The sequence below is a fragment of the Melozone crissalis genome, unplaced genomic scaffold (assembly GCF_028551555.1).
Source record: "Melozone crissalis strain CALT ecotype California unplaced genomic scaffold, PUWL_Pcris_2 ptg000036l_1, whole genome shotgun sequence".
NCBI classification, from domain to species: Eukaryota; Metazoa; Chordata; class Aves; order Passeriformes; family Passerellidae; genus Melozone; species Melozone crissalis.
Genome location: NW_026535814.1, coordinates 12,868,575 through 12,883,992, shown reverse-complemented (window position 1 = coordinate 12,883,992; position 15,418 = coordinate 12,868,575). Strand labels below are relative to the sequence as shown.

General features: G+C 58.6%; 1 protein-coding gene across 12 annotated transcripts; it reads left to right on the top strand.

Annotated features, from left to right (window-relative positions):
• The first annotated feature begins 1,604 nt into the window (after positions 1–1,604).
• TPM2 (tropomyosin 2) lies at positions 1,605–15,095 on the top strand. Of its 12 annotated transcripts, none has more exons than XM_054283314.1 (9): positions 1,605–1,793; positions 2,677–2,802; positions 8,891–9,024; positions 10,048–10,165; positions 10,286–10,356; positions 10,586–10,661; positions 11,313–11,375; positions 11,693–11,762; positions 13,532–14,880. In XM_054283314.1, exons 1-9 carry the CDS (start codon positions 1,680–1,682, stop codon positions 13,609–13,611), a joined length of 852 nt encoding a protein of 283 aa, XP_054139289.1. In that variant the 5' UTR covers positions 1,605–1,679; the 3' UTR covers positions 13,612–14,880. The 12 variants fall into 12 exon arrangements, with proteins under 12 accessions (XP_054139289.1, XP_054139286.1, XP_054139287.1 ...); XM_054283311.1 differs by having other exon boundaries at positions 12,094–13,624; XM_054283312.1 differs by having other exon boundaries at positions 1,606–1,793; positions 14,788–15,095.
• Positions 15,096–15,418: the final 323 nt, after the last annotated feature.

Sequence of the window (15,418 nt, the reverse complement as noted above, 5' to 3'; positions counted from 1 at the left end):
TGGCCATCATTATATTTGCCCCATGCACTGAGCACGTGAAGTTGCTCAAGGGCATGAAGTTGCTCCAGGCTGAAAAACATCTCGCAGAAAAACAATTATTCTCTCCCAGGAATGACAGGAGATGAATCTTCCCCCTCCCTTCAGAAGCCACACGCTGGCAGTTACAGACTTCCTTGTCCAAATATGTGCCTAATTTATCAGTACTAATAGCTTCTCTCCAGAGTCCAGCAGCGGCTCTTCTGCTTTCCCCATGGAGCCAGCAGCCTGCTGGTCCTTGACTGCTCCCACCCCTCCTATGCCCTCCACCATCCGGGCCTGAGGGCTCCTAAAAGGCACTTTCTCCAGCTGTCAAAAACTTTTTGTTCCTCTCTTCTTGGTGCACTGGTACACAGAAGTTGTGTCAAGCAAGGGTTGGCTGCAGCCCAGGGGCAATAGGCTGGGGGGGCCTGTGCACCCCTTCTGTCCCCATCCCATCCCAGCCTTCCACACATGCCACACGGCTCCCATGGCCCCTCCACCAGCTCCTTCCAGCCCCCCCGGCCCACAGCCCACCCTGCAGCTGGGAATGTGCCAGAAGCATTTACGATCGTTATTAAAGTACAGGTTATTTTTGGAGGAGCTGAGATTTGAAGGGTTTGCATTTTTTTGCCTGTGGAATACAGTTTATTTAGAGCAGAAAGATGAAGAGGGGCAGTGAGCTGCCTGTATGCCCTGTGTCACTCTAAAATGCCACTCTAGGGGCTGTGCATGTGCCAGGTGTCCTTGTGGGTGCCAGGGACAATGGCACCAAGGTGCAAGACAGAAGGACGGTGGGTGCCAAGAAGTCTGCACAGAGCCCTGGCCCTCCTGCCTCACCAGAAGCTGGATGGGAAAGTCAGGGGCTCTGCTCACTTCTCTCCTGGGGGATTTTCCCCATGTGGGCAGTGCCAGCCAAACGTGTCCCTCAGTGCGATCACAGCCTGAGTGTGACCCCTACAATTCAGTGCCAGCCCACTGGTGTTCCCAAGTGCCATGCCAGCCCTTGAGGTGTCCCCAAGCCAGTGCCAGCAAGCAGGGTCCCTCAGGCCCCAGGGTGCTGTGACAGGGCATGTGGTGTACCTAGGGCACTAGCATGAGGACAGCTCTAATTGGGGCCAGTGCCACCGGGGTGCCCGTACTCAGTGCCCCAGGATGTCCCCAGCCCGGTGCCATTGGGGTACCCCAGCACAGTGCCACGGAGTGTCCCTCACCCAGTGTCACGGGGTACCACCACAGCGCTGCCGCGGGGTGTCCATCACCCTGTGCCACCAGGCTGCCCACAGCACACTATCCCACTATTCCGGGGCGCCTCTTGCCCAGTACCACCGGACTGTCCCCAGCGCCGTGACCCGGGGTGTCCCTCGCCCTGTTCCCCGGTGGGTGCCGGGCGCCAGGACTGCGGCGATGCCCGCCCGGGGGCCGCCCCCCCCGTCCCGCTCGGTGCGAGGGCCGGTGGCGAGCCAGTCCGTAAAAGGTGCTGGCGGGCGGCGGGGGAGGTACCGGGGCAGCCCCCGCCCGGCACGGCCCCTCCCCAGCTTTTAGGCAGCTCGGCGGGGCGGGGAGCGCAGTGCCGGTGCTCCCTCCGCTCCCGGTGCTCCCGCCGCTCCCGGTGCTCCGCGTCCCTCTGCCGCCCCGCGCCTCGTCGCCGACACCCCGCCACCATGGAGGCCATCAAGAAGAAGATGCAGATGCTGAAATTGGACAAGGAGAATGCCATCGACCGCGCCGAGCAAGCGGAGGCTGATAAGAAGCAGGCGGAGGATCGCTGCAAGCAGGTGAGTCTCCCACGGGGTTCCCCGGCATTACCTGGGTACCCTCCACTCGAGGGGTGTCCAGCCCCAGGACTCTGTTCTTCTGGGAGTCCAGCCTGGGGACTCTCCACCCTAGGGTTGTCCAGTCCTGGAAACCCCATCCTGCTGGGTGCCCAGCCCTGGGGATGCCATCCCACAGATTGTCCAGCCTGGGGACACTGTACTCACTTTCTAGGATCACGCAATCCCCATACTGAGCTCCCCACGCTGTTCCTCAGCCTGGAGTCCCCTGTCCTAAGCATGTCCTGGCCCAAGGACCTTGCCCCACTGGGTGTCCTGTTTGTGGATGCCAGCTCTAGGGATTGACAGCCCTTAAGACCTTCCCTCTCTGCGACCATGTCCCCAAGGACATCACCCCATGTGGATCCAGGAACCCCATGTTCCCCAGGAACCAACACTTCAGTTTCTTACCCTTGACCCCTTACACTGGTCCCCCCAAACATGTCTTATCTCAGTGGGACGCCCCAGTTCCACCTCCCTATCCCTGTGCCAGGGAGAGCCCTGGGGACTGCATACTCCCACTGCAGCCACAGAGATGGGAACACAGATTGGTGCCCCCCAGAGCTGTATCCCCAAGACAGGAGCTCTCCAGTGCCCTATACAGGGAAGGAGATCATCACCCCCTTACCTCCACCAGGCTCAGGGATGAGGGGGTTCCAAGAAGTTGCTGTACTCCAAGAGCCCCCCAAGGACCCAAAGCTGTCAGAGGACACGTCCATGTCCATGTTGTCCCGCTGTGCCCCACACAGGCTGGGTGTCCCCAGGAGGAGAATGGGAGGACAGATCCCCTTCCAGCCTTGCAGACACTGCCAGCCCCCCTGAACCCCACACTTTGTCCTTTCCCCAGCTGGAGGAAGAACAGCAGGGCCTGCAGAAGAAGCTGAAGGGCACTGAGGATGAGGTGGAGAAGTACTCCGAGTCTGTCAAGGAGGCCCAGGAGAAGCTGGAGCAGGCGGAGAAGAAAGCTACAGATGTAAGTAGGCACGCCAGCAGCTCCTCCCCTACACAGGCTCTAGACCTCGGGGGGGTTAAAGGAAGAGGGGGCCCTTATATGGAAAGCGTCCGAGGGGAAGACTGTCAGGATCCCATTCCTTCGATGTTGACACTGAACTGGGCTGATGGGTCCTGTGTGGGCCGGGGGGCAGGCCACCTGTGGTGAACAGTGCTGGTTGCTGGTCCGGTCTTGAGCTTTGTGGGGTAGCCTGCAGCCTGGCTCCCCAAAGCTAAGGGGGACAAGTGTCCCAAGCTGTGTCACAAGTCCCCCGGCACACACATCCTCAATGCTCGTAGGAAAAACTGTGGTGCTTGCTAAACTGTGGCAGATCAGAGAAACAGAAAAATCTCTTGCTGTGATTAACTGCTGAGTGCTGCCTGCAAGGAAGAATGTTTGGGGTGTATGGAAGGGGATTTGGGTGGATTTGGGGTCCAGTGTTCTACTTCGTACCCTGAGAAGGACAAGGCCAGGAAGAGTTTTATTTAGTGCCATGACTGATGTTTCTCCTGGGAAATAGATCCCTCTGGGGAGATGTTAGGAAGGTGTTGAAATTGGCTTGTGCCTGGCCAGGATGAAGGGTGGAACAGCTGTGTGCGGCCACGGGGCCGCTTGGGAATGGGGTATAACGACCTGTGGTGCCACACAGGGTATTTGACACCCTATAAATAAATACTCCTTTTGATAGCCAGCCCCTCTTTGATGAAAACCAACCCTGGAAATTGGAGGAGAAGCTAAAGGAGAGCCGTCTGGAGCACAGCCAGCAGTGCATGGCCAGGCTTTTCAGGATTGAGAACAAAAAATTCAATCCCAGCTGGTTTATGGAGCTAAATGGGGGAGATGCGTCAAATCTCTGAGGCCGCCGCCAAGGACAGGGGTGAGCGGACAAGGACAAGCAATGGCAGCACCAGTCCTGTGGCAGCCCAGAGCCCCTGGCCAGCCGCCAGGGGTCTCCTCAGACCTCTTTGCTGGTCTTACAGATGACTCTCCTTTAAAACATTGAGAATCCTCTGGAAGGGCACGTTTGACCTAGCATGGGGCAGGCATGTCAAGCTGGGCAAGGTGGCTGCTGTGTGCAGTGGGGCTCACACTGATCTAATGGTTCTGTCCTGGTATGGGACAGGGCAAACTCAGTGTGGCTGAGAGTGGACGTGACGTTCGCAGTGCAGGGCTCAGAGGAAGGGGCAGACAAAGACTGGGCAGATGTCAGCTGTGGGGTGTGGAGTGGTTTGCTGCTGGCAGTGGGCTGTGCGATGCTATCCTGGGCAGGGAGGGTGTTTCCCTGAGCTTGGTCCACAGCAATTTGGCAAATCCATGGGCTTGAAGAGTCCCATATCAGAAGATACAGTGGATGGGAGCCACCAGAAAGGGCCAGAGCAGGAGCCGTGGTGAAGGAGCTGTGTCAGGCTGGAGGCTGGCTGCATCAGGGCTAGGGCTCCATCACCAGCACAGCCCTCCCGGGTCCATGCCAAAGCCTGGACAGGCTGCGCCATGTGTGGGGCTCTGGGAGTCCCCTCCTCACCAGGGACCAGAATGTGCTGACAGCTCTAAGTGCCAGGGCTGGTGTCACCTCCTCCCTGGTGCGAGGTACAGCAAGCTCCTGCTTCCAGCAGAGGAAGCACTGGGTGGACCCCAGAGCACACTCACCCCAGGCAGCCCCGTATCCTCCCTGGCTGCCAGGACAGCGGGTGCTGTGAGCACAGCATGTCTCAATTCCTCACTGGGCTCAGGCTCACACCAGCCATGCAGGCAGCCTTCTGCTCTTGGCAAAAATGTCATTGCCTTAAAAGAATAAACACCCACCTCAGTATGGCCCTGCCCTGCTGCTGGCACTGGATGGTGGGGCAGGAAAGCCATAGGGACTGCACTAAAGAGTGCAAACACTTTACCCGAGGCACTTGGAGAAGTGTCAGAGAGTGCAGAGCAGGGAATGCCTGATTCTTGATCAGCAACTCCACAAAGCTTCCCAGCAGCTCTGCGAGCCCACTGTGGTCCTAGAACCTCTTGTCACCAGGAGGGTTAGCCCATGGTGCCCAGGTCAGGATGGGCAAGGGCTGCTGGAAATGGTGCAGCTGGGACAAGAGGTTTAGGGCAGAACAGCCCTCTCCACCGCCCCACATCCCCAGCATTGGCCTGTCCCCAGCCACCCCAGAGGGGCCTTAGGGAAACTCTGCCGTTCCCAGGCCGTGATCCCAAAAGCTTCACCCGTGTTCCCGCCCCAGCTGCTCTCCCCAGCCAAGACTTTGCTCTTATTTGGCGATTCCCTGAGCTGGTGGGAGGGAACTGGACTCTGCTGGGAAGTGACTGCATCTCGGGGTGGGGCCACTGCAGGAGGCACCTAGCCTGGTGACTGGGGGATCAGGGTGGCTGCCCCCTAACCTGTCCCCCTTCTGCCTGCAGCTGGCTCGTCCCTGCCCCACTGCTGCCAGGAACCCTTGCTCCTGCACTGGGCCCCATGTCCTGGCCTGTGCATTGCTGACATCCAGGCCTTGGACTGGAAAGGGGCAGGACCAGCAAGGCCCACAGCCAAGCCCAAGGCTGTGTGCTCCCAGGGGACCCACAGTATCGCCTCTTCCGCTGCCTCTTGGCAAGGGGACACGGATCTGCAGGGTGCAGATAGCAGCGGGGCTGAGACACCCCCAGGACCCCTGGCCCTGGAGCTGATGCCAGCTGGTGAGGTCAACCTGGGAGCTGGCATTCCTGGAGGCAGGTGTGAAGTGCAGCCAGGGAGCTGTCAGTACATCTTAAGGGAGGATTGAGTGCCAGCAGCTCCAACTTCTTCTGATGGATCAAGACATGTGCCCCAGCCAGGATGGAGAGCCAGGAGCTGGGGAGCTTTGACCTCCCCCTTAGGGCACAGTCACCGAGGCTGGAGGTGCCAGGGTCTCCATGGGCCCCATGAGTCTCTGTGGGGCTGCAGGATAGGTCCTCACATTGGGGAGCAAATACCAAGGGACTGAACGTGATGGATGCTGGGCACCTGGCTGCAGCCCAGGTACCCCTGGAGAAAGCCCAGGAGCAGGCTCTGCTCATGCCTCTGACTGACTTCCCATAACGAAAAAGTCCCCAACCCTCCTTAGCTCTGCAGCAATGGCTGGGGAGGGCAGCACCTGGGGACTACACATGGGTACATTGCTGCTGTGGCCATGGGGGCTCCACAGGACAGGCTCCAGCACTCACAGACTCCGTGGACTGCTGGAAAACAGTCTATTTCCCTGAGCTCCTCTCCACTGCCCTGGGGGATTTCAGTGTGACTGTGCACCCCCGCCTGGGGGGCAGCATGCATCCTGGGCACGGAGAGAAGTGTGTGCCCTGCCTTGGGGCCACTGTGTGCCCTCTCTGGGGTACCATGTACCCCCTCATGGGATCATGCATCCACCTGCGACCACGTGTGGTGACCCAGGGTGGGGGGACACTGTGCCCTGCCCAGAAGCAGCTATGCATCTTGCCTTGGCGGGGATGTAGAGACAGTGACCAAAGCCTGGGGGGGACCACGCACGCTGCCCGGGGGCACCCTCTGTCCTATTTGGGATGAGGGGCACTGTGCATCCCTCCCGGCGTGGGAACTCTCTCCTGCCGTGGGTGAGCACCGCACGCCTCGCCCGGGGGAGCGGCGGAGCAGGTCAGCCGGAGGCAGCACAGCAGGAGCAGGAGCAGCAGCAGGAGGAGGAGGAGGAGGAGGAGCAGGAAGGGATGGAGGCAGGGCGGGCGGCGGGAGCGGCCGCTGCCTGAGCGCTTCCTGCCCGAGCCGGGCGGATCCCACAAAGGGCTCGGCGGTGTGGCCTCCCCGCCGGCAGCCCCCGCCATGGCCAGCGCCAGCTCCATCGATGCCGTCAAGAAGAAGATCCAAAGCCTGCAGCAGGTGGCCGACGAGGCGGAGGAGCGCGCCGAGCACCTGCAGCGGGAGGCCGATGCCGAGCGGCAGGCCCGGGAGCGGGTAAGGGCCGCTGGAATGGGAAGAGGGAGGGCGGGGGGCACCCGGCAGCTCCTCGGGATCCCCCGCCGGCCCCGGCATCGCTTCTGGCGGGCCGGCCCCGGCGCCCTGAGCCCCGGTAGCCGGGCCGGCTGCCGCCGGGGCGCAGCAGCGCCGGGAGGTTCCCGGGGAGCCGCCTCCAGCTGGCGAGAGCCCCGGGGCAGGGAGCTCGGGCAGTGCCTGCCTCGGGCGGCCTCCGCCCGCCGCCTCCCTCCTCCGTCGGTGTGGCGAGAGAAGATGCTGCGGGCGGCGGGGCTCCCCTGGGCTCCCCGGCTGGCCGGGAGCGGGCAAAGCCAGCCCTGCCTTGGGATCGGGTGCCTCCTGCGAACGGAGCTCTTCCCTCGCAGGCCGGCGTGCACAGCTCAGAATCCCACGCCCAGGCTCTTGTGCGGCTTCCAGCGGACTCAGCCGTTCGGGCCGCAGAGCTTGAGCTCCAGCCTGTCCCTTCGTGGGGACACACCACCCCTTCACACTGCCCCAGGCCAAAATTTCCATTTTGGCAGCGGGATGGTATGCCCAAGCTTTAGCTTTTTTCTGGTTTGTCTTTGTAGTTGTTGGAGCTTTCTGTTTTCTTCCTTTCTTTCTTTTTCCTATGCCCACTCATTCAACATTCTCACCATATCAGGAGCGGCAGAGCTGGGTGCGGTACCCGGGTTGTTGTCACTCGGGCTGTGTGCGGAGGAAATGGCCCCTTCCTGCAGCCTCAGATCGGGTTCCCTGGTCACTGGGAGCTGCTGGGAGAGCTCATATTCCCAAGTGTCCATCCGGGCAGTTCTGACCCACTTTGGGGGTGATTCCCCGGGAAAAAAAAATCTACCGACGCAGTGAGGCTGATGCTGCAGGCACAGCGCTGCCCTGTGGGCGCCAGCTCCTGTTCCCCATTAGGCGGTCTGGCAGAGGACGAGGTCTCTGAGTGTCTGTAGAAAGGGCGATCATGGGGCGGTGGCGGCTGTGGGGCTGGCAGCTGTGGGGCTGGCAGCCGCCTCAAAGAGGTGCCGGCTGCGCCTGTCCCCACCCCGTCAGCTCCCCACAGGGGATTGCTCAGTAGGGCCATGGAGGGTGACAGTCCCTTGCTGCTCCCATAGTCCCTGTGCTTGGCTAGTATTCCCGGGGGCATTCCCAGAGCTGGAGCATGAGGCTGGCTGTGTCCAGGCACTGCAGCCAGCCAGTCCTGCTGCAGCCTGTGAATACAAGCAGGAGCCTCTGTCTCCTGGGTTGGTGCATGGAGCTGCTCCTCACAGTGAGATCTTATTGCCACCCATCCCTTGATATTCGGGAGTTTGTCTTCCTCGCACCCTCCTAGTGGGAAGCGGGGCTGAGAGCTGCTGAGGCAGCATTTCCTGACTGTGGCGATGGAGCAGGAGGCCTTTACCAAATGGAAAGAGTGCAAGGCCAGGCGTCAACAGGCTGGCGGAGGGCCAGGGCCACTGCTCCTGGCCGGCCCCAGCTCCCAGCCCTGTGCGTGGGGAGCCTGGGAAAGGGAGGGCTCTGGTCCTGCCAGCCTCATCTTGGCCAGGCGCCAGCCTGCCGAGGGCGACTCGCTCCACTGCCCCCGGCACTGTGCTGTGCATCAGCTGGGGGGGCTCCGTGCTCGGCTTCAGGCTGCCCTGTTGCACAGGGCCCTGGGGGCTCCTGCAGGAGAAGCTCCCGGCTCACTCCACCGCCTCTGTAAACAGGAAATCCACAAGCAGCTCCGATCTCCTTTTCGGGAGCGAAGCTGCACGGGGCATTCCTCCCCCTTTACTCACTGCTCTGCAAACCCCAAATACCATCCCCGTGACGGCACGGCTGCTATGGCCACCCTGCCCCAGCGAACGTGCCCTGTCCCCCTCCGGGGCGGGAGCTGGAAGTGTGAGGACATGGTGGGGCTGCACATGGCAAAGCTGGGAGAAGCCAGCATCAAACAGCCACTAGGGATGGAGATAACCCTATAGAGAGGCAAGGGAACGCATGGTCAGGCAAGCCATTCCAGTGAACATGGGCTTGTCACGCAGTGCCAAGGGGCGTTCCGGATGGTAAACAGGAGTAATAATTGAAAATGCTTTTTACAATTTATGTATTTGACATGGGGTGACTGAGGGGTTTCTGTTCCCCCAGGCTGAGGCTGAAGTGGCTTCCCTCAACCGCCGTATCCAGCTGGTAGAGGAGGAGCTGGACCGCGCCCAGGAGCGTCTGGCCACTGCCCTGCAGAAGCTGGAGGAAGCTGAGAAGGCGGCTGATGAGAGCGAGAGGTGGGATGGAAAGGGACAGTGGGAATGGTGTCAGGTCACCATGGACTCCAGACAGCCCCCTTAGTTTTGCAGTGGGGGTCCCTCTGAGGTGACCTTGTTGGGGTTTCTGTTCACTTTCCTGCAGACTTCAAAGGGAGAGAGCAAAGCCACAATGCAAAGAAGTCCCCCAGATACAGACACTCTTATCCAGAGCACACATAATATCCTGAAAAATTTTATCTGGCATTTATAAAAGCACCAGACTGTAACCAAAGCCAGAGGACGATATGAGCATGTTTTATTTCCCAGAGCAGCTTAAGACGCCCAAGGACAAAATAAGAACCCAAGAGAAAACCTCTGTGCTGGTAATGAAGGTCAGATTTGAGGACTAGACAGCCTCATTCAAAAAGACTTCTAGAGGGTGTATGTTGCCCCATCCTCAGGGCAAGTATGTTTCCCAGACTGGAGCTGTGCAGGCAAGGACACTCAGTTTGTATGGGAGCACCCAGCATGTTACAGTGTTTCTGGCAGTTATGTGAGCTCTTCCCTCATTGGCAAAGATCAGTTTGAGCAACAGATTTTGAGTGAGAGGAGGAGAGTCTCCTTTTGTGGGGGTTTGGTAATTCCCTATTTGTGAGCATCACCTCAAATGAAAAAGGCTTTGCCACAGGATGTTTTCCAATATTTCCTAAGGGCTTCCAGCCTGTCAGGCTGTTTTTGTGGAGGTTGTGGCTGGCTCATCCTGGGCTGGACACCTTTTCCCACCAAACATGGGGTCAGAACCTGCCTGCTTGAGTGCCACCATAGATATACCTCACTCTGGAACATAGCCCTGGGGCCAGTTCCACTGTAATTCTCCACAGGAGCATTTTTAGGGTACTGGTGGTGTGATCCTACTGTATGCCATCCTCCCTGAGCAATGTCCCGTGTCTCTGAAGCTCGAGGGTGGTGTGATTAGGGTACAGGATGTGCAGATGGGCAGGCAGGATGTGCAGATGACACCTTGACCCACAAGCAGTAAAATCTGGCATGGTCTTTCCTCAGAGGCATGAAGGTCATCGAAAACAGGGCCATGAAGGATGAAGAGAAGATGGAACTCCAGGAAATGCAGCTGAAGGAGGCGAAGCACATAGCAGAGGAGGCTGACCGCAAATATGAGGAGGTGTGTACCCCATTCCCCAGTCCGACACCCTGGCAGCACCCAGAGCCATCTCCTTATAGCCCTATGCCCCCAATTGAGGCAGGCACAGGGCTAACATGGGTCACTCGCTGCCATCAACAGGTTGCCCGCAAGCTGGTCGTTCTTGAGGGAGAGCTGGAGCGCTCCGAGGAGAGGGCAGAGGTGGCGGAGAGGTGAGTGGGGCTCCTGGTGGGCAGCATGCAGGGGCCCCACACAACCCTTGTCCCAAATCCCTGGCAGACATGGGGAGGGGGATGTCTGTCCCTGGAAGCAGCAGGGTCTGTCACTGGGGTGGTCTTTGGGTTTGCAGGCTGGGGGTAGGGGTGTGCCAACCCACTGGCATCATATCTTTGACCCTGTTCTCTGCTGTCCCCCTCCCGGGGTGCCCCTCTTCCATCCCAGCCGAGTGAGACAGTTGGAAGAAGAGCTGCGGACCATGGACCAGTCTCTCAAATCCCTCATTGCCTCAGAGGAAGAGGTACTGGGGCAGGGGTGCGGGGCGATGTGCAGCAGCCCCCTCTCTCTGTCGCTGTCTCTCGAACCATGCGAGCCACCTCTCTCCTTTCTGCACCACTGCCTCCAGCACCAGCCTTCCCTTGCCCACCTCTCCAGCAGGTGCAGGCCGGGCATGCTCCTCCATCCCTCCATCCCTGCTTCCCTGGTGGGGCCAGCAAGAGCTTGGCTGGTGGTGATGCACGAGGTATCCGTGCAAGGAAGCACAAGGAACGGATGAACAGATGCGTCCTGGCAGCTCCTGCTCGCAGTGGCTCTGCTCCTGGTCCACCTGCACTGAGTTTTCTCCTTTCTCAACTTGTTTTCTCTCTTTCTTTCCTGCTTCCCCATGCCTGTTCTTTCTGCTCCTGCCTCTCTCCTGCCCTCTGGCCCTGCTCCCCCCCTCCTGCCGGCCCTGCTTGGGATGTAGTAAATGTGGTGACCTAGAGGAGGAGCTGAAAATTGTCACCAACAACTTGAAGTCCCTGGAGGCCCAGGCTGACAAGGTACGACCCAGGGAGGCTGCTAGGGTGGGGAAGAATGCGTGGGGTCTGGGAATGCTGCAGTCTCCTGCTGGGGTGAAGGACAGCTGGAGGCATGCCTGGGGACTCACAGGTGCTTGTCTCTGTCTCTGCAGTATTCCACCAAGGAGGATAAGTACGAGGAGGAAATCAAGCTTCTAGGGGAAAAGCTGAAGGAGGTAAGGATTGGAGGGCTGCCACAGAATCAGTGCGTGCCATCCGGAATGGGTTTTGACCCCATTATGCCTATGTCCTCTCACAGTTTCCTAAATTGCAACCCAGCATCATAGCAGGTGGTCTGGGATGACTTTCATTAGTCTGTTCTGATTTAGGGTGTGAGGCTTCATGGAGCCTTCTTGTCCCTTGCCTTTCCCATGAGAGGGCTTCTGGAAGAGGGTGCCAGAGATGCAAATGGGGCAGATTTGGAGTGCAGTGCAGCCTGCACCACCCACTGTGAGTCCTGCAGCTCACCCTTTCCCCGCTGTGTTTCCCACAGGCTGAGACCCGGGCGGAGTTTGCCGAGAGGTCTGTGGCGAAGCTGGAGAAAACCATTGATGACCTAGAAGGTAAAATGTCCCCACCAGCCCCGTGTCCTTCTTTCCTGGGGTGGCACTGGACACACCATGCCCCTGGTGGGGCTGGACAGTGCTTGGCCAGAGGGAGGAGTGGTCCAGATTTCTGGGAGCAGAGCGGCTGGATGCTGCGGCATCTGGTGTGGGAGCACAGAGCTCCTGGGATCTGGGCCCTGCCCTCGGGTAGGCAATAGGGTCACATGCATGCTGCCTGTGCCCGCACACCCCTGCTGCCCTCAGCCCGCTGCTCACAGCCACTCTCTCTCTCCACCTTGTGTCCTCCACTCTATTCCACCATCTGCTCCCTGCCTGCCTTCACCTGCAGATGAAGTGTATGCGCAGAAGATGAAGTACAAAGCCATCAGCGAGGAGCTGGACAATGCACTTAATGACATCACCTCGCTCTGAGCCCCACGCTGGGCACCAGCACTGCACCTGCTCCCTGCCTGTCTCTCCCCAGCTCAGCTATTTGCCTGCCTGTCCATCCCACCTCTCTCCCTACCCTCTCTGTCCTACCTAGCCTGTGCCTGTCCATCAGCTCCTTTGGGACAGGAGCTGACCCGGGGTGTTCCCGCTGTACCCCTCTTTGGGGAGACAAGGTGTAGGTGCTTAGAGCTGTTTGTTCAGGGCAGGAGAGCAGCCCCACATACTGACTGGACAGTGTAGTTGTAGGCCCATGCCACAGCATTGCCCTGGGGATCAGGACTGTGCCCAGAAGCCCTTTGTTCCAGCAGCTCCCTCCTTGGCTCCCCAGCAGCAGAAGCACTGGGGACCCTGCAGCTCCAGGGCTGGGGGGCCATTTCCCCCCCCCATATACTTCCAGCAAAGTCCCCTGGTGCTGCTTGCTGGCCCCAGCATGGGGATGACCTGCATTGGGGAAGCGGCACCTTCACTGCCAAAGCTCAGGCCTGGGGGATAGAGGGTTGGATCCAACTGTGCAGACACCTTGTTCCCCAGCAGGCAGGCGACCCTCACTCCTCCCTCACCCTTCTGTCCTTTGCACATTGCTCTTCAGTTTGCATCTCATGACTTTTCTTTTGTGTTCTGTCCCTCTGGGTTAATGAGTTGATATCAATAAAATTTTGACATTGGTTTCTCCTTTGTTTTCTTCATGCCACTCTGTCCCTCATCTCCTGCCTGTCTCATGTGTGTGCTGTCAGCAGTGTGGTAGGAGGTGGTTGCAGGCAGCTCACAGCCACGGGCCCCCCAGGCTGACTATGGCTCAGACCCAAGAGGCTCCCATGCTGCCAGGCTGAGCGGGACGGGGCCATTGTGCTGACCCCTGCCACCCCCTGACTCTCGTACGCAGCTTTCCCCATCTCATGCCATCTTCTCCATGAGTCTTTTGGTGTGAAACATCAGGGTTAGACCTGGTCCTGTCCATTCCCTGTCTCTACTCTCAGACATTGCCTACAAGCAGCAATCTCATCCCTGTCATAACTCCTGCATCACCTTCTTTTGGTGAAGAGGCTCATGCTACCCTTCAGTAGTGATCTCTTGTGATCTCTAAATTGGTCTTGATCCACCTCCTCCTTCCTCACCACCCTACTCTGTCCCAGAACCCAGTTTCCAAATTGGTGGACCTACAGCCTTGTCCCTGCACAAAGACTGGCTGCCTCCTGCCAGTCCAGCTGTATCCCACCACTGGCTGGGTGGCTTGTGGTGTTTCCAGTGAAGGCTTTCAGGAATGCTGTCTCTTTTCACTAACTCACTTTTTTCTCTCTCTTTCCTGTGCTGCGTTGATGTCTCTCCATTTTCTCTAGAGCGCTCTCAGCAGGAGGCCGAGAAAAACCGTGTTCTCACTAACGAGCTGCGGGTCATCCTTACTGAACTTAACAACTGAGCTGCCCAGAGCTCCTGGCCCCGGCCCAGCCTCCCTGCCCCATTTTGGCCAGGCTGGCTCCAGGCTGGGAGCCCCTCCCCGCTGGGGTGAGGCAGGGTGTGAAGCTTTGCCTTTTCCTCATAGGGGTAACTACCCTGATTGGGCAGGACAGGGCGCCCCTCTGGAGTTAATCAGTTTTTGTGGGAGAGATATGAAAGGTTTTGGGATGTTCTGGGATGCCCATGTAGTCATGGATGTCCTCTGGCATCATCCTGGCTCTACTCGGGAGGGATGTGGTGGTTTGTACTGCTACCTTCCTCCCCTTGTCCTGCGAGTCAGTGGGCAGCCTCTTCCTCCTCACTCTGGTCACCCCAAATTGTGCAGGATGGATCCCCTTAGAAAGAGGTCCTTGGAGGGTGCTGGGAAGGTTGGGAAAAGAGCTGGGGATCCAGCAGCACCTGCTGCCCCAAATTTGGGACAGGGAAGAGGCTAGCAGGGCACACTGGGAGATAGGGCTGGGTGGACAGCAGTCTTGTTCCATTCCTGTCTCTGGGGGAAGCAGGATGCCATTTGGAAGTGAACACCAGAGGGAGGCTGCCTTGGCAGAAGGCTGCCTGGCAGAGCTTATCCTTGTAGCCTTGTTAGCTCTGCTCCTTATCTCTGTTGTCCTCTGCCCACTCTCCTGGGCTGTTCATGGGCTGCTTTCTCACTTCTTTTCTTCACGGAGCACTGCTGGGTCATGCAGCAGGCATCGGTTCTCTGCTTCTGCTGGCCAAGGGTTTGTGCATGTGCCTGCAGCTGGCCAGTGGTGATGCCCCAGTGTCTGGCCAAATAATGGTACTCGCCAGTGGCACCTGTGCTGCAGAGTGCTCAGCCACGGGCAATGGGGCAACCTGGGAAGATGGAAATGCTGAAGAGTGGTAACTGCCTGTCCCAGTGACCAGCCTGACTGGCCTGGCTTCCCTGGCAGATGGCTGGACTCATCCCTGCCAGAATTGGGGCTACCTGTGTGGACTATACTCCACAGGGGATGCCCTGTTTGACTGGGGGCTGTTGCTGTACTGAAATATCCATCTCTGTGTGTGTGTGTGTGTGTGTGTGTGTGTGTGTGCTTGTGTGGTGTGTGTGCATCCCGCTGCACTTGGGTACATTTGGTTTGTGTCTGTGTGCGTGGCTGGGTGTCCCTTGTATTCACAGAGAGTCTGGCCAGTGCCAAAGAGGAGAATGTGGGGATACACCAGGTCCTGGACCAGACCTTACTGGAGCTGAACAACCTCTGAGCTGCCCTCGCAAGCCCCTATCCCTTTTCCCTACCCAACACATGCACCCCACTGGCATGCTCAGGATGCGGTCATCGGCTGAACTGCATCTTGGCCAAACCCACACCTCCATTGAGAAGGGAAGCTCAGCAGCCTTGCACTGTTGCTCAAGGGGATCTTGTTTGTGCACAGCCTAACTGGCTCTGTCCTGTCTTTATGTCCAAATATTAAAGCAGTTTGACAAGACTGATGGCTGTGTTTGGTCCTTTGGGTGGGTACAGGCACTGGGAGAGGAGATGTGGGTCTCCCTCCCCAGCTGATGCATGGAGGGTCTGCAGGACCTCTGTGGCTGTGGGGGGCTTGGAATGATAACCACATGGTTTGGACTGTGTTCCCTCATCTCCATCACTTCCTTGGAACACAGACGAGACCTCAGGTCTCAAACTCAAACTCACCATCCTCTTCAAGTACACAGTGATAAACCATGTCACTGGTGTGTCCCCTTCCACAGTCTGCATGCTACTGGTTTGGCAGCTGGGGAAGCCACAAGGTTCTTGATATCTCCATGG

Coding starts and splice junctions, on each gene's coding strand:
- TPM2 (XM_054283312.1), top strand. CDS start 1,680: ATGGAGGCCATCAAGAAGAAGATGCAGATGCTGAAATTGGACAAGGAG. Junction 10,166..10,285: donor CTGACCGCAAATATGAGGAG/GTGTGTACCCCA, acceptor TGCCATCAACAG/GTTGCCCGCAAGCTGGTCGT. Junction 10,357..10,585: donor AGGGCAGAGGTGGCGGAGAG/GTGAGTGGGGCT, acceptor CTTCCATCCCAG/CCGAGTGAGACAGTTGGAAG.